At 27.7% G+C, this 23564-nt stretch overlaps 2 protein-coding genes across 2 annotated transcripts; both read left to right on the top strand.

The window, feature by feature from the left end:
- Positions 1 to 12780: 12780 nt before the first annotated feature.
- On the top strand, positions 12781 to 18479 carry PIN6 (auxin efflux carrier component 6). The gene is made up of 7 exons (NM_001247270.2): positions 12781 to 13238; positions 13330 to 13919; positions 16157 to 16370; positions 16798 to 16883; positions 16999 to 17156; positions 17595 to 17671; positions 18090 to 18479. The coding sequence occupies exons 1-7, from the start codon at positions 12814 to 12816 to the stop codon at positions 18154 to 18156; spliced, it is 1617 nt and encodes a 538-aa protein (NP_001234199.1). The 5' UTR covers positions 12781 to 12813; the 3' UTR covers positions 18157 to 18479.
- Positions 18480 to 20850: 2371 nt separating this feature from the next.
- LOC101245370 (stearoyl-[acyl-carrier-protein] 9-desaturase 6, chloroplastic) lies at positions 20851 to 22253 on the top strand. Its single transcript, XM_004242012.5, has 2 exons — positions 20851 to 21500; positions 21614 to 22253. The coding sequence occupies exons 1-2, from the start codon at positions 20892 to 20894 to the stop codon at positions 22166 to 22168; spliced, it is 1164 nt and encodes a 387-aa protein (XP_004242060.1). The 5' UTR covers positions 20851 to 20891; the 3' UTR covers positions 22169 to 22253.
- Positions 22254 to 23564: the final 1311 nt, after the last annotated feature.

Below are 23564 nucleotides of genomic sequence, written 5' to 3'. Positions count from 1 at the left end.
TAAATAAATTAAAGAAAATATGAAAATTATTCGATTTTTTTTTTAAAAAAAATTAGAGTCTTGAAGATATATATATATATATAATTTTTTATTTAAATAAATTATGAGGAAAGGTATGAGTTAAGTAAAAAAAAAGTGAATGAAAGGATATAAGTAAGTCAAAAAGGTGAATGAAAAGATATATATAAATTAAAAAAAAGAAGATATTTTTAGATCAAAACATAAATAGAGGATATTTTTTTGGACCTTTTCCCTAATTCAAGAATAGTTTTGACTTTTTCCCTTAAAAAAATAAAGTTTAGACATAAACATAACCCCACTTAAACCAATTACTTACATGTTATGTGCTGACAGTTGGCTGCCTAGAAGCTTCAATTGGTGCATGTTAATTACTAGCAACAGTTTAGTATACTACTTTCAAAATTTGGTGTCCAATTCAAATCAATTTTTTCTGTACTAGTCTTGGATATTAGGATAATATTATAGTGTACATATTTGTAATTAGATTGTTGGTTTAAATACTCTTTTTGTGTAAAGACAAGTGAAGGATCAACTTGAATAATCAGGATCAACATTTAATTAAAGTTTTAAGTATTGATTGTTCAATATTTTAGAAATTTGAAAATAATTATTTAGAAAAATACCTAAATGATCAAAATTTCATGACTCATCATGATGCTTACACACTGAATCGATATATATTGTAAAAATATAATATTCGACAAGTAAAAAGTTATTTTTGTCATGATGAAATATATAAGAAACATCAAGTTGATGTCTCCCTTGTCTATTGTGGTTTTGAATTAGTTGATGAATTTGTAGGCGTCTATATATTGATTGCCCATAATTTACTCCACTAATTAAGACATTAAATTACAACATTTAATTCAGAAAAATTTAAATTAAGTATCTCAGCTATACACATTCGATTGATACACGTATCTAACGTGTCTTTACACAATAATATGTATCCAATAATCGAAAATGGTATAACACGTAAAGTAAAGAATTATTGAAATTTCTAGTAATTAGAATATTCACTAGTAAGATTTATATAGTTAAATCAACAGTAAGCTTGTAAAGTAGGTTGGGCCAATCGGATTTTGGTCCAATAAGCATTATCCAGTGATATCGGCTTGACGCTTATGTGACATAGACTGACTCCCTAAATCAGTTCATGGGATGGATCGAGGATGTGGGGGGGGGGGGGGGGGATTAGGACCACAAGGCGTTAGAATCCGATAGATCAATAGTTGTCTCACCACTGCACAGGCACAACATGACTCAATTTAAAATATATATAATAATTAGTTAATTAAAATTTGATTCAACAACACCGTTGTTACTACAAAAAAAAATGGTCCAAACTAGATTCAGATTCAACTCTCAAATTAATAAATTAATTGGGGACTATATAAAATAAAATTAAGGATTGTGAAAAGTTAGCGGAAAATGATGGCTTTAGGTTTGTATTTCACATTTGCTTCTTCCAATGTTTTTATTCATTATATACAATTAGTTTATAATTTCATGGACGGGCGGCGCTACAACTACTCAAGGGTGGTCAGGTAAATAACCTTCGTTAGAAAATCACATCATATAGAGAGGCAAATTATGGATTTAAGGAATAAATATTTAATGTTGAACAACCGTGACATTAACTCTTTCGTATCGCAGTAGTTAAGTGTGTTCAATTCGACTCTAGGTGCGCGGCATAGAATCGCAGAGCGTTGGTGTGATTTATATTTCATAAAACTAGATACGTTTGTTCTATCAATATTTCACTTCAAAAACAATAATTAAATATTTTATCATATAAAATCAATGTATCAAAAAGTAGAAATATAATTGAAAAATCTTATAAAACAACAATATTTTGACATTTAATAGGATCCCTTAGCAATACTTTCAATATTATGAAAAATGATAATATTTTAGTTTGTTATGGGTTGATTTATGTTTTTTTCTTTATTTAATTTAACATAATATAATTAAGAAATAACAAACTAGAGAAAATCAAGAGGGAGGGAGAATATTTCAAATTAGATCAAGTTACTGATAATCTTTATTATTTTCCTTACAAAAGATTATGAAACCTAAAATAAGTGGTCTCTTCCTTCTTCCTAAAGGTCGTTGTTTGTTCTTGTCTTTCAAAACTAGTTATTGTTATGAAACTTTATGATACTTTAGAATTTTATCTATTAAAAAGTTTGATTTTTTTAAAATTTACAAATTTGAACACCCATAGTTTTATATGTTATTTGACATACTTTTCTCACAGTGTATTTATTTTATTTACCAAAAATTTGTATCTTTAATCGTATTCATTCCAATATGTATGTCATTTGTATTTGTATTCATTCTAGTTTTCATGTTGTATTTTTATATGTTATTTGACATACTTTTCCCACAATGTATTTATTTTATTTATCAAAATTTTGTATCTTTTCTTAAATTGTAGACATTCCAATTTGTATATCATCTGTATTTGTATTTATTCTGATTTCATGTTGTATTTTACATAATTAAACTTGTATTTATTTATAAGTTTGTATTCATTCCAATATGTATGTCAAATGAATCTATACTTATTTAAGAATTATATTTGTATTCATCTTTTTATCGTGTAATTTATATATCTCTTGAAAATATGTTTTCTTTCCTAAGTCGTATTCATTCTAATAGATATATTATTTGTATTTGTATTTCTTCTAGTGTTTATATTGTATTTTGTATAATGATATAAATGTATTGAACATCATATTAAAAAATGTATTCAAATATTAAAATGTATTCTACATCAAACAAAATAATCATATATATGAATTTCTAGAATCTACATAATCTGAAAAATTAAAAGAGAATCACAAAAAAATTTAAAAATCATAAATACATGATGAATATTTAAATAAAATCACATGAAAATTGAAAAATTCGATTGAAAATCCGTAAGGTGTATAACCGGTGCTTTAAACATCGAATCAAAAAAATAATTTCGAGTGATGGAAATTGTCTTGTCAATCGAGAAATATGCTTGAATTAATAAATATATTTTTTAGGTGTACTATTATAATAATTTATGGTTGAGATTCTTTTAAATTATATATTCATCTTAATAATGAAAACAACAAAGCCGTCAATTATTTTTATTTTTTAAAACTATCAAATAAAACATTAAGTGTACCCTAACTTATATTTTCAAGAAAAAAAAAAGACTGGCGAAAATATGCCGACTTTTTGACGCGCCAAACCACGTAATTGTATTGAATTTTTTAAATTATACTAATTGAAAAGGATCTGGCACTTTTAAAGAATCTAAATAAATATATTTTTATAATTATTTAAAAACCTCCAAATAAGTTTTTTGTTTTTAAAAAATGTATTATCATGTTTTTTAGTTGAATTGTTATTTAGAACTCAATGATGTTTTTAAGTTTGATCTATTTTTTAAGATTACTTCAAAATTTGGAGAAAACATGTAAGAAATTAATTCCGAAGAAGTTTGATAGGTAAAAAGTCAGGAGTTTTCATATTCCCGTCAATCTTAAATTTTTTTAAAAATATTAGTTTGGATACACTTGATTGCTTTATTTGATAGTTTTAAAAAAAAAATTAACAACTTTATTGTTTTTATTGTTATAATGAATATATAATTTAAATTAATCTCAACCATAAATTATTATAATAGTACACATGACATGAATCTATAAGGCTATTAAATATTACTTGACCAGATCTTTATGCATTAAAATGATTCTTAGTGTGTATTTTGGTCCAATAAATGACTCTTTCCATAAATAAAATTAATTTAAAATACTAAAACATACTAAAATATGAATACATATTATTTTATAAAAATATTATCATTCTGCCATTTTAAATAAATATTTTAAATTATTGTTATTTTGACTAATTATGTTAGTAATTGTGAATTAGTTACTAATTAGTAATTTAGTAATTTTGTATATTAAAAATTAAAATAAATGTGTAAGTACACTGCGTTTATATTATATCTATATTCTAATAAATAATTGGTTTTCAATTATTTAACCTATAACAACAATTTAACTTTTAAAAAAATATGATCAAAATTGTTGCGAATGCAACGATTAATTAAATTATTACTTTTTTTCATATAAAAATGCTGCTATAGCAGCAATTTTAGAGGAAAAAAGAATTTACTTTTTTGAGAAAATTATTGTTATAGCAACGATTTTAAAGAAAAAAAGATTTTTTTTGAGAAAATTGCATTTACGACACTGATTTTTCTTCCTATTAACGGAACAATATCAATTTTTATCAAAAGAAAATCGCACTGTCACAAAAAATTTTGTCCTTTTGGTTATTTTTTTTTATGTGCCGTTTTTGTTTTGAGAAGGAAAAAGGTTGTCATTTTGGTGGACTCTACTAATTTATATCAACCTATTGAGTGAATATGAAGTTATGAATCCAATGTCTACCAATGCACAACCATAAATATATTAATACAAATAATGTATACTAATTTATTAGGTGAATACAAATCAATATCTTAACATAAATATATATCAAATTATTAAGTAAATTTGAGTTAATGAATAACAATGTAAACAAAAGTATACAATAGCGTTAGTTAGATGAGCACGGATCATTTTACATCAATTCAAACAAATGTAAATAAGTTTATCGGTTAGAATACAAATCAATATATGCTAATAGTATTTTTAAAAAGAAATAAAGGAAAAAAATTTGAAATATATTAAAACTTTGATCAAAATTGTTGTAACGATAACAAACTTTAAAAAAGACCTTTAACCCTTGCACTATTTAATAGTGTATTTTAATTAAAGATATATATGTGTCCACTTGACATAAAAAAATATTACATAATTATAAATAGCAATCTGTCTAGTGGACACATATATAACTTTAAAATACACTATCAAATAATTCAAAAGATAAAAAGTCTTTCATATAATTTGATATCGTAATAATATTTCGATCAAAAATTAAAATATTTTTCTGATCATTTTTTCAATAAAAATTCAATATGTCAAACTATATTTACATTCATGGACTAGCCCAAAGTGCTGAGTCCGTTTATGGGTTATTCTTTGATACTTCTACAAGTGAAAAAAGTGATAAAGTCCATATTTATATGTCAACTTTTCAAAATAAGTCAAATAGTTATCAATTTTGTCCTTTAATTGGTATATCTTTTTACTTAAAAAAGGGACAAAATAATCTTCGCATTCCTGTTCTTTTTTCTTAGTTTTAATGGTATTTTCTTTTATATAATATGATATAGAAAATATGTATTATGTATTTAATTTATAGTTATGCTTAAATAACATCTTTTAAGTAATATCTCACTCTTTCTAGCATCTATTTCATTTCCCTTTTTGCTCGCCTCAATCGCCATTCACCTCTCTCTATATTATGTATTTTCTTCTATTTTTTTTTTTATCTGTCTATCTTAATTTGTTACTATTTTGCATTAGAGTGAATGAATTCTAGTGAAGAGCAAATGAATATCGTCTTTTATGTTTTTTCTTTATATATAGTCTGACTGTATTTATCGATATATTCTAAAGGCACACATATATACAAATGAGATTAGTGCAAATGAATAAAAATTTTCATATTTTTTTTGTTATTTGTATTTTTATATACCCCAATCTATATAAATTACTTGATACCTAAATTTTATTTTATTTGGCTAGCATCTTAAATAGTTGCTACAAACAATAAATATCTAAACTAGAGCTAAACCTAGTTAATAAGACTCAAAACAATAACATAATTCTAAAAATTTATACGTTTGTAAATATCTCAAACTATACGTGAAACGAATCATCATGACCTCTTCTTATTAATCTTCATATATATTTTCTTTCATATCTTATTTTTTTTTTGTGATTAGAACTCGTGTAATAAGTCAATAGAGCTATTAATGGTCATAATTTTTTCACAGACCGTGTTACATTGTCTGTGGATGACTATAATTTTGCCTGCCAACCTTAATATGACGTTGAATATTTATCCTCTTAATAATTTAATTGTGTAAAAGTATTTTACTTTATTATATGTACACGCACGTGAGGCGGACTCACATGGTGTCTGCCGGGTGCTCGAGCACCCATTAACTTCTTTACGAAATATATATATCTATGTAGAAATCGATAGGTATTGTATAAAATTAACATAGACCACCCAATAAATAAATCATATAGTTGGCTAAATGGTTCTAGGATGGGTGCTTAAGACTGCTTTAGTGTTGTTGTACCATGGTTCGAATCTCATTGTTAACGCATATTTTTTACAATTTCACTTCAGAGCACCCACAACTTTAAAATCTTTAAAAACATGCATTCAATTGATTGTCTGGTAAATTTTATTAGTTTTTATTTATTTATAAAGGATTGAAAATATACTAAACTTAATATGTATTATCATTAGTTTTATTTTTTAAAATTATTGACAGTTTTAAAAATATTTATTATTTGATAAATTAAACTAAATACACTTTGTTCTTACCATATGAGTGATATACTTTCATAACTTTTCGTCAAGTTTATGAGTGTTTTAATACTTCTCTTGACTTTTTATTAAGAGTTTCATTCTCTTACCAATCATTTGTTATGTCATATCGAAGGTCGTGAATGTATCTAAGTTAAGTTAGTTAAATAGATAAGTAATTTTAAGGTTGTCAATGTACTCTCTTCGTACATTTTTACTTGTCATGTTGTACTTTTCAAAAGTCAATTTGACTAATTTTCAAAGTTAAATTAGATTTCATTAATTTAATATTTTAAAGATAAAAATTTTAATATTTAAAAAGTATACAAAAAGTACTATAAATTATAATTTTTTACAAATTAATATGATAAAAAATATATCTTAAAATATTAATAAATTTTTTATAATTTAACTCTAAAAATATAAAATTACGATAAACATTTATTAAAAAAAATATATTTAGAAACAAAACTAATAATTTATCTTTCAAAAAGTTTTCAATACTTCCTCACTTTTCTTCTCATACATTAATCTTTTACGTTCCTGCTTTTGAGACATTCACCTGATATTCATTGAAAACTGGGAATAAATGACCACACAAACTAACTAATAAGGGTAAATGCTAAATAATCGAAAATTTTGGTTAAAAAGTTATAAAAATATTTTTTTTATTTTAAAATATTTTTTTTACTTTTAATTAAAAGATATTAAAACTAAAAATTAAAAATATTTTAAAAGATAAACTAAAATTAAAAAATATCATTCTCATCAAATTCTAGCAAAATTCTACTTAAAATTTTCTAAAGAAAAGAAGACAAATTCTAATTAAAATTTTCTAAAGAAAAGAAGATTTCTCCACTAATTAAAAGTCTTTTCTTGTCTCTTCCAATTTCCAAGTATGAAAACTGGCATGGCCTAACGAAAGAAAATAAGATATAATACTAAGTGGGAAGAATTAAAATAGTCTCTCTTTTTTGGGTTAAGGCTCAAAGTGATCCTTAAGTTTTTTACATGAAGCAATAATAGTCTTTCATATTTACAATATTGGTGCACTTTTGATTCTCCTTCAAAATTTTACCTATTTTTTTGCATTAATTTATTCAGGCCAAAGTTATATGAGACCACTCAAACTTGTCCCGATTATTCATTTAGACATCTCAACTAGATGTACTACCTATTGAACACTTCAACCATTCTGAATTTGAACCATTTGAACATTTTTTTGAGAATAAACAAAAAATAGAGGATGTGTGAAACCTAAACTTCCCTGCCTTCAACTGGAACATAACATACATTTCCTCTAACTCCATCTTTAACTCGACAATTTTTTTTTCATCAACTTTTTTATTAATTATAACTTTTTACTTCATCTCGTTTTTTAGGTAGAGAAAGATGGGGAAAAAAATCTCTTCGAAAAATTTATTAATGAAACAAAATGCTAAGAATTTTGAAACCATTAGAATGGTGGGGGAAGAAGATAACCACTGATACTAAAAATTTTGAAATCATTAGAATGATGGGGGAAGAAGATAACCACTGGTGTATGGGTATGGGGTTGGGGTGGGGTTGATAGAAATAGAGAAGAAGAAGAAGACGACTGTTCTTCTTCTTTTTTGTTAATTTTTTTTAAAAAAATTAACTTAGGGGTGTAAATTAAGAGAAAAAAAAGAAAAATATTATCTTTAATAAATTAACGCGCTCAAGGAAAGTGAATTACACGTTTTTTTCCATGTCAGCATTTTGTGTCTAATAGGAATGACTTTTGAACAAATAAAGTGTTCAATTGGCACAAGGATTAGTTGGGGTGTCTAAATGAATTATGCGGACAAATTTGAGTGACTGGAGATGACTTAGGCCATTTATTCATAACATATGTATGGGATGTTCAATCGTCATTTTATATATTTTGAAGAAATAACAACTCCATATTAAAGAATGTGAGAAGAAAAATACTTTGTTCTATTTAGTACAAAACGTATTGCAAATAAAGTTGAAAGGTTTATCACGATAATTTCACGCGCAATAGTACAAATTTTCTTTTCCTGCAAAGTTATATGTTAAGATGTTCTTAGTTTAGTTACAATAATATTTCTAATAAACAGAACAAAATGTTTTTCTTATCACCTTCTCTCAGTTAGAGTTGTTATTTCTATTAAATATATAAAAAGAGGATTGGACATTCCTTATATAAAATTATGGACAAAATTGATGTTAAAAAATAGGTAAAATTTTTAGAATAAGATCAAAAGTGCACCAATATTGCAAACATAAGAACTATTACTGCTCCATATGAAAACTCAAGAATCACTTTGAGATTTAACTTAAAGATGAGGATTATTTTGAGTCTCTCCTCTAATACTGTCGTTCTTGTACATTTTTTAACCAAAAAATTAATTATTTTTTATGAGTTCCGTTTAAATATAACAAATAAATATTATAATTTCATAATATAACTTTAAATTTAAAGTAAAACACTTACTTAATCAACTGCACGAAAAATCAAAATTATAAGAAAGGAGAGAAGATGGAATGAGGAATTTTCATTGTGTAATCCCCTCTCCATTTTCCTTATCAAAGTTATTGAAAAAGAGAGGAGGAGACAGAGAGAGATACGAGTAGCATGCGTGTGGTTGGTTAGGTGTTTTATGCGCAACTATAGGGCCATCATATATGTTTGTTTCACTAAACTTATGTTTCATCATAAAATGACAAACATTGCCGGCTCTTACACGAACATCATCTGTCTATTCCACCCATTTTTAATCTCAAGTAGTTACAAAACGTCTTGCGAAATTGTTTGATCTTTAATCAAAAGTCTGAAATTCAAAATTTTGTTAAAAAAATTATCTTTAAATGAGTTCTATAATACACCGTTCAAATATTATTACAATTATAATATAGACTTTGAACGAAAAATAAAATAAAAAATAAGCTACACCAAATATAACAAACTGAAACTCCCAAAGTATAAGATTACCTTAATTAAATATACTCGAAAATGAATATTTATACAAATTATTGTAGAGTAAATGCAATGTGAAGAAAGTGATAACGTACATTGTGTGATTTCTTTTAGAAAAATGCACAAGTACCTCCTCAATTTATATTCAAAATTTTAGAGACACACTTATATTATATTAAGATTCTATTATCTTCCTGAATTTATTTTATAAATAATTTTTTATTCCTTTTCAGTCTATGTGACATTAGCTAACTATTATTGAGTTCACAAGATAGTGTCACGTAGATCGAGAAGGGATAGATAATTATTAATAAAATAAATTCAGAAGGTAATAAGACCTTAATATAATATAAATATTTTTATGAGATTTTAAATATAGATTGAAAGGATATTTGTACGTTATCCTATTTTTTTTTAAAAGAAAGTTGAGAAAATTACTTAAAAGGTGAGAAAAGTTGCAGAAAATTTAGATGTCAGTTTTATATTACCAATTTCTCAAAGTTACTTTAATATTTTGTGTCAGTGAATATATTTTCTACTATATGCATGATATGATAAAAAAACAATATGAACTGTCGATGTCTCTCGCTAGCTTTTCCGCCTCATAAATTGGACTCTGAAAAGAGATTGAAGATGCATCGGGTAAATTTTTTATTCTTTTTGATGTTGAATTGATTAATTTTTTATAAAATGTATATATATATGTTTTTTAATAATAAGATGTTTAAAATAAAAAAAAATGATTTCCGTAATAAGAGTAAATACAATAATGACCCACGCCATTAGCCCACACGACCCCAGCCTATTCCCCCCCCCCCACAGTAACCTCCTCCCCACAACCCCAAACCTATATTCCCGTGATAAATATAAATATTTTTAGAATCGAAACATATTATTTTCATATTAAACACAAAAAATAAGCGGATAATCACTTTTTGCTAGAAAATAATTTTCTACATTTTAATGTGTGATAAGTTAGTAAAAAACTTAATACTTTAAAAGTATTTATGTATAATTTAAGCAACCATTATGAAGGTGTAGTAACTAGAGGAAATGTTGGGAGGATAAGTGAAATGTTAATCATGATTTTTTTTTTTTTGCCATACTTCCATGAACAAACTTATTTTGTTATTTTAATTTTTAAAAAAATAACTTTGATGAATTAAATATAAAAGATATTAAAATATTTAAAATTAGCAAACACACCCGTGAGACTATACGAGATAATATGCCTACGTGTCCAAGCGTTCATTATTTTTATATTTGCACCAAATGTGTATCTTATTATCATAATACTTTATGATTATTTGTAACTATATTATTATCATGAATTTTATTAAATAAATATTTGACTTCCCAATCATCGGTAGGGTTGAGTCTTCCATGTATGCTGATTTCAATGGGAGAATATTTTGCTGTCTTTATGCTTCCCATATTTTCTCAAACAATTCAAAATTCAGTTGACTTTTACGTGCTATTGAACTATAACATATTTTTCTATCTTATATATTACATAAAATAATTGAGTTTTTCTTTTTTAATATGTAAATTTTGGATAGCAATGAAATTTAATTTCAATGCTGCTTGCCTATTATTATACGATGTTGAAATGTATGATTATATTTTATCTAAATATTAAAACTCTAAAAAACACACACATTTATACTTTTTTTTGTTTATTTTTAATTGTTATAACTTTTTAAGAATCAAATAATGAAAACTTTAATTAATATTTCACGATATATTTTTCTATAATATTAATACACAAAAAATTATAATATATAAAATTTTTATATAATTTTTTAATATTTTATTTAAAATATTAAATTAATATAATCTAATTTAACTCGATGAAATTAACTCTTAAAAACTCCAATATAATAACTTAAAATGGACCTAGCAATATGGAACTTATGAATGAATGATGCTCATAATTAATCCCAAATCCCAATGTGCCTCCTAAATATTGCCATGGCCAGCTTGTCGGCTGGAGTGCCATTTAGAAGAACTATTCATGAATTAATTAATTAAGCACAATGACGGATTAATTCATCATTCTTGATGAGTGAATTTGGATGTCAATTTCCTGTAATAAAGCAAAAATAAATGAACTTAATTTTGTGAAATACACCTTTAATTAAATTTTTTTAAAGAAATATCATATTAGATCGACATCAGTCAGGTAATATAAAATGCAAAAATGAATTCCTTTATTCACTTTTATCTATACACAATAAACTTTAAACACTTTTACTTATCACATTTTACTTTTTGAGAAATAATCTGACTTATTTTTACAGCTAAATTAAATCAGACTAACTCAATATCTTAAATTTAAATATTTCAATCGATATGATAAAAAATATAATAAATTACAATCTATCTTATATTAAAATAATAAAAAAATATTTTTCAAAACATTAATTAAAATTTACATGTAATTTAACTTTTGAAAAACTGAAAGTAAAAAAGTCTAATTGAGGGAGTGTATATAATTTGGTGCGAGTTTGTTTAAAGTAATTCTAGACCATCAGATATTTGCCGACCCGTGTAAAATTTCTCCATATGTTAAAAGAACACTAATCATTGAATCTACCAACCAATTAATTCCAGTGCTAACTACTCCTTCCGTCTCCTTTTATATATTATTTTTTATAAATAATTGATCTATAATATTAGTCGTTTTACAAAGTTAATGTATAAATTATTATTATTTTTTAAATTCTTAGGAAGTATTAGTCTTGAAAATATACATTTGAGAAAATCTAAGTAAATTGTTGATGTTCTCTGGTTAAATTAATTAATCAAAATAAATTACTCTCTCTGTCCCAATTTATATGATACTTTTGTTTTTTCGAGAGTCAAATAATTTAAGTTTGGTTGAAAATTAACACATGAAATCTTCAATTTTTTTGAAATGAAATTTACATATTTGTAAATTATGTAAGAAGTATTATAAGTAGATATAATTGATAATTCAAAATGTTTAAAAGATCCATAAAAATTTACAGTAAAAAATACATTTATTTAAATTTTGAAATTCAAAAAGTGCCACATAAAACGAAACGATGGGAGCAATTCATATTTATTGATTGAAAACTTGATATTCAAAAATATTAAATAAGAATAAAAGCGTAAAATTATATCATTTTTAATGTAATTACAAAATAAAAAAAGTGACTTATAAAAAGAACGGTGGGGAGGGAGTAGTAATTAATGAAGAATCTCATTTAACGTACCTCCAAAGTTTAAAAATATATAATTTTTCTATATAAACTCAATCAACCCTTTCACTTTCTTTATAATATATTACACCTAAAATTAAAGGCGCAAAATATATACTTCATTGTAAGATGATAGGTGTAAATGATTTTTACAAAGTAATGTGTGCAATGGTTCCATTATACTTTGCTATGATAGTGGCATATGGTTCAGTAAAATGGTGGAAGATATTCTCGCCGGAGCAATGCTCCGGCATCAACCGTTTCGTCGCGGTATTTGCCGTTCCGGTCCTATCCTTCCACTTCATCTCTCAGAATAATCCTTACCAAATGGACACGAAATTCATATTGGCTGATACTTTGTCGAAGATTTTGGTTCTTGTATTGCTCTCAGTTTGGGCCATTTGTAAAGGGCAGTTGGATTGGCTTATCACTCTTTTTTCTGTTTCAACTTTGCCTAATACATTAGTTATGGGCATTCCTTTGCTTAATGCCATGTATGGTGATTTCACTCAAAGCCTCATGGTTCAACTTGTTGTCCTTCAATGCATTATATGGTATATATACCTCGAATACTGAATACTGACTGCTCTGATACCATAGTGAATTTAACTGTTTGATCATTACAGTTCTAATTTATTAATGCAGGTATACTTTATTATTGTTCTTGTTTGAATATAGAGCTGCCACAATATTAATCAAAAATCAATTCCCCGGCAATGTTGCTGCATCCATAACAAAATTCGAAATCGACAACGACGTCATCTCACTAGACGGCCGGAATCCACTTTGTACGGAATCAGAAATCGACGGTAACGGACGTATCCACGTCCGTATCCGTCGATCCACTTCATCGGCACCGGAATCCGCATTTTCATCCTCTATAGGGATCACACCTAGGGCATCAAATCTCTCCAATGCTGAAATTTTTTCCGTTCATACCCCTTTACACAACGGGGATATCCCGTTTGGGCATGGAGACCTGGGCGTGGGGTTTCGTGCAGCGAGTCCTCGGTTGTCTGGTGGGTACGCGTCTTCTGACGCGTACTCGCTGCAACCGACGCCCAGGGCCTCGAATTTCAACGAATTGGATGTGACAACAAGTGGGAATACCCCAATGTGGGTAATGTCCCCAGTGGGTGGTAAGGTGTTTAAGCAGGCGTCTCCATCTAGTAAAATGGCGTGGGAGTCTTCATGTTTAAATGGAGAGAGACAAGGGTACAGAGATGATGTTGGAGGTACGTTTGTTTACTAATGTCTTGTCCTACTCAAACCTTATTTGTTTTTGGTCTCTGGAATTGTTGTTTTCTGTGACCCATGCGCGCAGTTGGTGCTTTTTTTCTTTTTTTAATTTTTTGTTATCCGAAATTAAAATTTGTGTAGTATAAGGTCTATTTGAGAGATTACACGATTCACTCAAGATATCCTTATAGAAATTGAAGTTACCTATCAAAATATATAATAATAGTGTTTAATCTGTGAATATGTATAAGTTGTACATTAATACTTTCTTTATTTTAATTTATATGATAAAATTTGATTTAATAAGAAGTTTAAAAGAAAAAAAACTTTCGAAAGCTAGGGCTATAATTAGTTACTCATGTTTGTGCAAAATAAAAATTCTACAAATATAGAAATAATATTATTTCTGAGACAAACTAAAATATAATTTTATTATCTAAATTGACATAGAAGTAAGTATACAATAAAACAGAGGAAGTAATATTTAACTGGCTAATGTAATTAGTCTTTAAGCGGCCATCAAAATACCCATTTTTTCATACACAAATTTGAAGTACTCGACAACGTATATTTGGTTAATTAATGCTGAAAGAATCTTTGCGTTGAATCATTAACCATTTACAATTGATATCTTTTTGTTGTTAACACTAATACTCCTTGTAATCTAAAATAATGTATCTTTAGTTCCTTTTCAAGAATTTACTTAATTAATACTAGTACATTGAAATATTAATATTATGCAAAACAAACAAAGCATGTTGATCCCAAGAAAAAGAAAATATAGTTAAACAGTTCCTTTGACCGGCCAAAGTCAAATAATTAATGAAAAAATTCTTTTTGTCATGATATTTCATCTTTTTGAATTTTTTTTATTCTTTAACTTTAATATATTTTAATTAAAAAATAAAAAAAATCATTTTATTTTAAAATAAAAAAAATAGAATAATTTTTTAAAAATTTTTGACCAAATTTTTCATTATCATATAGATAGGTTGCTTTCTCGTTTGCATGCCCAAGAATAAAGTATGGTGCCTAGATTCTCACATGTTGTATCATTTTCACTCTCATATTTCTTACACATATCACCTGTGACCTGACATAGCAATATAACAAATTGGTTGATTCTTATAAAGACTCCAAAATCATCAATAAATAATTCGACCACTCAAAGTACATCAATTATAATTAACTACTCTTTTTTCATATTATACCAAGTTGAATTTGTACATCGTATTAATATATTTGTGCATATAGTTTTTATGTCAGATACTATGTTATATATTTTAATTGATTCATTCGATCTATTAATATTTTTAATTAAATATAATCTATCACGAAATAACTTGAACTTTTTTTATTATTATTTTTACTTGTCCCAAAAGTTACATCACTTTTATATTTTAAAGATTTATTTCTAATTTTTTTAAAAAAATAACGAGTTATTTTATACTATATTAATTAGCCCTGCAGGTGGCATTGATCATTAATTATGACATAATTTATAACTATTTAAAGATTCTTTTACCTTCTGTTTTAAATTTCATGTAAAAGAGAGTGGTACGTATATAATTTAACTTCAGTTGCATTAAATAATCGAGTTTTTTATTTTTATTAAAAAATGGATATAAGTAAAAAGCAAAACTAAAATGGAAAAAGTAAAAAAAAAAATTCCTCTTAAATGGGCAAAATAATAATTGGACCAGACTTCAACATATCTAGACAATATCATTACTTTAAAGCACGTGTGTTTTGATGGACTTATTTGATAGAGCGCACTCCAATAATTTGATAAATTATCATCTCTCCACTCCATTGTTGCCCACTTTTTTTTTAATGCTTTTTTTTTTTTTAATTTACCTAGTTTATTTGATTAATCGTATGAGATGAATGAGATTTTTATATTCCAGATGAATTGATTCAAGTTGAAATTAAAAAAAAAAAAGAAATTATAACTAGAAAAGCACTTTTTTTTTAATGGCCGCATATACAAATGTTTCAACTTTGGATGTTCTATTCACAAGTAGCCACCTTTCAATTATAATTATTAAAAAATTGTCATTATGATAAAAATTCAAATTTCCACAATATTCTTATTATTAGACTTGTGAAATTTGAAACTCCAGAATCGAAAAGTGGTTAGTGTAATCACTATTTTATGAATTTTGATGGTTAAAGTACTTTTTCCTTTTTCTTTAATGACTAACAAAAAGTTATGATTTGTTTATTAATCCAGAAAAGGAAATCAGCTTTAGAGATATATCAAATTTCCCAGTACAAGAAGTTGGAGCTGCAGATTCATCAAATACAAATAATATTATTAAACAAGAAATGCCAAATGCTTTAGTGATGCTAAGGCTCATTATCGTTATGGTTGGCAGAAAACTTTCTCGTAATCCAAATACTTACTCCAGTATTTTAGGACTTCTATGGTCTCTTATCTCATTCAAGTAAGTTCAAAAATATCCAAAAATCTAATCGCTCGGTCTGTTTCAATTTATTTATCGTATTTTTCTTTTTAATTCATATGTTTCGAAAACTTCTTTCTTTGTTTTATAAAATTTGTGTCAAATTGAAATTAGACGAACAAATTAAGACATAATATGTCTTACTATATTACCATGTAATTTTGAGACATAATAAATATACTTTTGGTTAATATAATATGCTAATATAATTTATTATTGGTTGTTGGCATTGTACTCCATAAAGGGTCATTTTAATGATGTCAAAGTTTAAATGATTGCTCAACCTGTTCAGAAGTCAAATAGAGGGACTAAACTTTAGTACTGTCTTTAGAAAAAAAATAAAAAGTCTTTTACTTTCCTTGAAAATCATACAGTACTTGCTAACAAAGTTGCCTAACTTTTTGAGCAGATGGAATGTGGGGATGCCAAGTTTGGTAAAATATTCCATTAAAATAATTTCAGACGCAGGCCTTGGGATGGCAATGTTCAGTTTAGGTATGTCACATAATGAAATAACTAGTAAGTAATAATTATTAGAAGAGCCAAGCGAGCCGTATTAGCCTAGCAACGTAACATTATATTCAATATGTGTCATATGGTACTTTTATAGGGTTGTTCATGGCACTTCAACCTCGAATAATTGCTTGTGGTACTAAGATGGCAGCAATAGGGATGGCCATAAGATTTATAGGTGGACCTCTAGTAATGTCAGCCACTTCTATTGCCGTTGGACTTAAAGGAGTTCGACTTCATACCGCAATTGTACAGGTAATTACCAGATCACTCAAAAAATATCTATACATAAATATTTATAAGAGAAAATACGATTTGTAATTTTGAAGGCAAATAAATACCTATTACAATATATATAAATGTAGCATGATACGATCGAAATTCTATATAAACATATTATTGTAATATTGATTTTCTTTTTCTTGACATTAATCATATGACGTAAAAGTTTTGGACGTTATACTTATACTTAATTAATTACATGTTTAGTTGTTCAATTCGTGCACCATTTCTGTTTCCATGATGTTAATTATTCAAACTGAGCATGTGTGAACTCAAAACTTTTAGTTGTAGAGAGAATTTTCATTCTTTTTTCATATGAAAAAGAAAACTCTATTTTTTCATATATTATAAGATTAAATAAATTAAGATAATTATAGGAAATAAAAAATTAATTTTATTCCTAATATTCAGGCAGCTCTTCCCCAAGGAATCGTTCCATTTGTCTTCGCTAGAGAATATGGGTTGCATCCAGACATACTAAGCACAGGGTAAGTTCATCTTAATTACTTTCGATCCCTTACGTATTGATAAATTCTTATTTCGATTATGATATATAATTTCACACATTTAACATTAATTTAATTAAAATATGTGTTTTGACCTTCTTTATATTAGAAATATGTTATATTTTGTTATTTCTAACATAACAACATAGATAAATAAATAATACTCCATGTGTGAAGTTAAGCTTTATCACCATTTGAAATAAAATTTGGTGGGGTTTAAGATTTATGAAAATTACTATAAGTTTGACTTAGTTAAAGTTTTGTCAATAAGTACTCCAATATAATTAATGGATGAAAATATTTGACATCGTCAAACTTTTATTTATGAATAAATTTTTTTAAATACCTATTTTACCCTTGGATTATAATTTTGAGATGACTTTATTCTCTTGTTTTGCAGGGTTATATTCGGGATGTTGGTTTCATTACCAGTAACCCTTCTTTATTATGTCCTTTTGGGGCTATAAAAGAAAAATATTAAGAAAATCTTTGGCCCCCCCATGCGGATAATTATGGTGTACTTACTTTGATCTAACCACCACTTTGACAAGTAATTATATTTAGAGTACTCCTCATACATGGATCAAGTTTCTTTTCTTGGGTTCCAATTTTGTAAAAGTTATGAAGATTATTGACTTATGAAAATTTAATCATCACTATTATTAGGGTCTACTTAGATAGTGATAGCAAAATTATGTAAAAGATCTTTTGGGCCAACAAATGTACTGTTTTCTGTACTTTCTTTAGTACAATACTATAATATATATAGTTTAGTGGTAGCCGAAAGGGAATAAATTGTTATTATGTTCTTGTAACAATAATTATATTTCTCTCATATTTGAAGAGTGAATCAAGTAGCTCAATAGTTGACATAGTTGGTTCCTATCTCTTTGCTGATTTATTTTTACTTGTTCGGATTGGGCGAATAATATTATGCAAGTAAAAAGTGTCTAAATTATATAATTTAACTTATTTAAACAAAAAAAATTATAGAGATCTAGTAAAATCTCAATTGTTATTTCATTATTATATTAACCATTTATATAATCCAAAACATGTTAAGCATCATTATTATAAAAATATTTCACTTCAATAAATTAATAATGTTTTAAAAACACACTTAAATTTTATTTATCACGAAATTCTTTAATACCTTTTGTTTTTATTTTTTTTTCCAAATAGTCTTTTTGTTCCTAACTTTATGGAGCTCCACGAAGTCTTAACTAAAAAATGACAGTTTGAGTATGAAACTCATATTTTCGATAGTTTAGGTGTGAAACTCAATAAAAGGAGATGGTTTAGGTTTGTTTTTGAAATTTATCTCTAATATTTATAATATTTACTTATTTTGTGCGTGCGCACGCGCGCGCATCCGTGTGTGCGTGCATGTGCGCGCCCATGTGCGTGTGTAATTATTTTAAATTTAACTGCTCAATTTTCATATTTAATTGTGTTCACATAATTTGATTTTTTCGTGTAGCGGAATAGGGTCCGGATTTTTCATGAATTTTTTGTCTTTCTCCAGTAACGACGGTCTGTGGCGTTACAGATTGACTTAAAGACACGTTAATATGTTTTTTTGAAGATAGTTGGGATCTATCCCACGAGCAATCAGAAGAATGAATAACAACTCTATTTTCGAGATTCAACAAAATCACAGGATAAGTAGCGTTCAAGAATCTTGCTATTCTATTTTTGAATCAGTGATTTCACATTTGGATTAATGTCTCACAAATAATTTTCAAGGAAAAGTTATTTTTGAGAATCTTTTCAACTAAAAGAAATTCAATTTATAGTATAAAAGTTTTGCAAGAAAAACTTTTAATTAAATAGTATTTATTACAGGTTCATGAATTGAAAAGAAAAAATTTAACTTCCAAAAATCTATAACTTAGAATTTCAAAAGTGTTTGCAAAACATCTATGACGTAGAATTAAAACAACATGGTTGTTACAACTCACATTCATAAATTTGTTATTTCAAAACTATTAACGAATATATTTATTTCAAAATTAATCTTAAAGTTTAGTTTAGCTCTCAATTTTGATAATGTCGATGGTGATGGCAGGGAAGATGATGAGATTTTACATAATTTCTCATCTCAATGCCATATAGTATGACTACAACTCGACTTTCAAGAATTTTCTCGACTTCTCCAGCCGATTTCAAAATTCTAAAACCTTCCCCTTTGTGGGTCAACCAACTTTTTCTGCACTTATCCAAAAATAGGAAAAACGGATGGACGCTCGAGATCGATCTCTATGTCCTTGCTAGTAACGTGGCTCGATCTCGCCATCGCAAGGACGAAAATGCATGCCTGCGTTGCGAGGTGGAGTCGTACTACTTGAAAGAGACGGGTTGAGAGAGATGCGACAAAGGCATCCTGTTTGCCCGCGTTCACGGCGAGTGTAGACGAGGGCGACGTACGCAGGGGTTCTAGTCCATTGCTATTGACGCGCGGAGGGCTTTAATTTCTATTCGCAAGGAAGAAGAAGGGCATCATTAAGCGCTTCTCTGATGATGTTATAACAAACTTTGCATAATTGCGCTCCATAGCAAACATAAAATTATATAATTTGCTATAAATATATAATTGTATAATTCGCTAGCCTATTTCGCTGCAATTGTATAATTTGTTTTGCATACAGTTGAATCGAATTAATATATATGTATATTGCATAATTATAAGTGTATACCAAGAAGACATATGTTTTTCTCGCTTTATACAAAAACAGAAACACAATATATACACTTCTGTTGTATAAAGCTAGAGAAATTGTATTTCACTGCAATTGTATAATTCGTTAGCCTTTTTCTCTGCAATATTTGAAGAAAAATGTTTGTAATTTGTATAATTAAGTGTATAACACGAAGATATACATTTTTGCATGTGTATATACAATTTTTCTCTCGCTTTATACAAAACAGAGGCGAGCGAGAATGGAGAGTGGCGAGCGAGATTTTTGGGAGAGAGACGCTGACAAATTTTAGCTAATGTTTGCTATGGAGCACAATTAAATCAAACCCTAACTATTCCATTTAATTTAGGTTATTAGTTTGCTATTATACGCAATTTTCCTATTTTTTTTTTATCTCCGCGTCATTTATGAGTTGGGCACAAATTGTATATCCATCTATATAAATAAGATTTCCTTGTAAACAATATTGGTCACTCTATAATTAATTAAACTTTTTATTAGTCATGATCCAGACTATAAGTTTCTCCCTATTCAACATTCCATCGATTGTACGGGGCTCACCTCCCCCTACAACCACCATACTCCGTCGCAAAACCACCTCATCACGGAGGTTATCTCCGGTCATCGCGGTGGCTTCACCCACATCTCGCCACCAGGTTACTCACTCAATGCCACCAGAAAAATTGGAAATCTTTAAGTCATTAGAACCTTGGGTTTCTGAAAACGTCCTCTCACTCCGAAAGCCTGTAGAGAAATGTTGGCAGCCCATTGAGTTTCTCCCTGACCCATCTCAAGGGCCCGAACAATTCGAAGAAGAGGTTCGGGCCCTAAGGCAACGAGTTTTAGGGCTTTCGGATGAGTATTTTATTATGCTTGCGGGTAACATGCTAACTGAAGATGCTTTGCCTACTTATCAGACTCTATTTAATACGTTTGATGGAGTACGCGATGAGACTGGATCGAGCCCATGTCCATGGGCAATTTGGACTCGGGCTTGGTCAGCTGAGGAAAATCGACATGGCGATCTGCTAAGAACTTATCTCTATCTTTCCGGAAGAGTGGATGTGTTGATGGTGGAGAAAACACTACAATACTCTATTGGAGCTGGAATTGTAAGTGTTGCTCTAAACATTTTTATAAAATTATTTTGTTAAGATGACCTACAATTTTTTTTAAATACGTCTTATATAAATATATAAGTTGTTCTATCATGTTTAAATTTTAGGATATCGGAGCAGAGAACAATCCATATATGGGGTTTGTGTACACGTCATTTCAAGAGCGAGCCACATTTCTAACACATGGTAATATGGCTAGGCTAGCTAGAGAAGGTGGAGACCCCGTGCTAGCGCGTATATGTGGAACCATTGCAGCAGATGAAAAGCGTCATGAGAATGCCTACACAAGAATTATTGACAAGTTGCTAGAAGTGGACCCAAACACAACTATGTTAGCCATTGCAAATATGATGAAGAAGAGAATTACTATGCCATTGCACCTCATGTATGATGGCCAAGATCCAAATATATTTGAGTACTTTTCTACCATTTCCCAAAATCAGGGTGTTTACACATCTCGTGATTATGCTGAAATATTAGAATTTTTTATAATAAGATGGGAATTGGAAAAGCTTCAAGGCTTGACAACGGAGGCGAGGCGTGCACAAGATTTTGTGTGTGGACTTCCACGTAAGATTAGAAAGTTGGAAGATCGAACCAAGAAATTAGAGTCACGTTTGATAAAATTTAGTTGGATTTTTAACAAGCAAGTGAATGTTTAGATATATTGATTAAAAATGTAAAACTAAAATGTATCCTTTTACCTTGTTACTAATAATAATAGCCTTTTTGGCTAATCTACTAAAATGAACTTGTCTTTAGTTAGCTAAATTATTTTTGACAAGTACTTTTATTATTAGTTTGTGTTTGGTTAATATTTCAAGTGTTTTTAAATTTTAAATTACGAAAAATATAGATACTACTAATTAATTTGCTAAATATAAAATTTTGATATGAGTAATCTTGTTCTAAAAGTATTATAAGCATTTACATATGGAAGAACCTATATATTTGTCTAGCTTCGATGAGAATTATCAGAAATTAGGGGGGAAAAGGAAATTGACGGCAGTAAAAGGGTCAAATAAATTAGGACAATTTTTACATATAGCAAATAAAAAAAATCATATTTATATGCTATAGCAAAGTTTGCATAATTGCGCTCCATAGCAAACATAGAAACTGTATTATTCGCTATACATATACAGTTGAAGCCATTGTATGAAACGAAATGTATAAAACAAGAAAGAGAAAAACACTTGGGCAGAGAACTGAATAAAAACGAAGTGTATAAAATAAATTGTATTATTATAAGTTTATATAACGATTATATACAATTTGAATTTGTATAAAATGAGAAAGAGAGGAAGACAGAAAGACAAAAGAGACTTGATGAGGAATATATAATTGAATCAAATTGTATAAAATGAGAAAGATAGAAATTAGATGCAATTTGAAAATTGTTTAAAACGAGAATGCAAAATAAACTGGGCAGGGGAGTATTTTTATTGTATAATTATACGTTTATAAGACGAAAATATATGTACTTGCATGTGTATATACAATTTTCTCACGCTTTATACAAACAAAAATGCAATTTATACATTTCGCTTTTGTTTGTATAAGTGAGAAAGGCGAGGGTGGCGAGCGAGATATGGAAGAGGGGAGAGAGGGGAACAAAAATATATGTATTTATATAATTTTCTCTGTTTTATATAATTAGAAACAATTTTTATACACATGTTTTTGTATGAAAAGTGACGAAGCGAGCGAGAGATTGGAGGAGAGTGGCGAGCGAGATATTTGGGAGAGAGGCGCCTGACAATTTTACAAACGTTTGCTATGGAGCACAATTAAATCAAACCTAGCTACTCTATTTAATTTAGGTTATTAATTTGCTATTATATATAATTTTTCCAATAAATTACTCCTTGAGGCCCATTTTAGTTTTCATGTTTAACTTTAAATATTAATCAAAAAGTTAATTAGACTACTTGTTCTGATTTATGAATTTTGATCTTATTTAATTAGTATTTCATTCTTTCATCATAGTAGGACTAAAATTTCTTTTAAAAAAAAATTATTTAAATTTTTAATATGACAATATTTTTGACTTATTAT

Source organism: Solanum lycopersicum, chromosome 6 (assembly GCF_036512215.1).
Source record: "Solanum lycopersicum chromosome 6, SLM_r2.1".
Lineage (NCBI taxonomy): Eukaryota > Viridiplantae > Streptophyta > Magnoliopsida > Solanales > Solanaceae > Solanum > Solanum lycopersicum.
Note: the sequence above shows the minus strand (reverse complement) of the source record. Positions and strands in the feature narration are given on the sequence as shown.

Bases quoted from the DNA above. Each gene is read 5' to 3' on its own strand.
- LOC101245370 (XM_004242012.5), top strand. From the start codon at position 20,892: ATGATCCAGACTATAAGTTTCTCCCTATTCAACATTCCATCGATTGTA. The intron at 21,501-21,613 runs GTAAGTGTTGCT...TTTAAATTTTAG, and splicing joins ACTCTATTGGAGCTGGAATT to GATATCGGAGCAGAGAACAA.
- PIN6 (NM_001247270.2), top strand. From the start codon at position 12,814: ATGATAGGTGTAAATGATTTTTACAAAGTAATGTGTGCAATGGTTCCA. The intron at 13,920-16,156 runs GTACGTTTGTTT...TTATTAATCCAG, and splicing joins GTACAGAGATGATGTTGGAG to AAAAGGAAATCAGCTTTAGA. The intron at 16,371-16,797 runs GTAAGTTCAAAA...CTTTTTGAGCAG, and splicing joins TGGTCTCTTATCTCATTCAA to ATGGAATGTGGGGATGCCAA.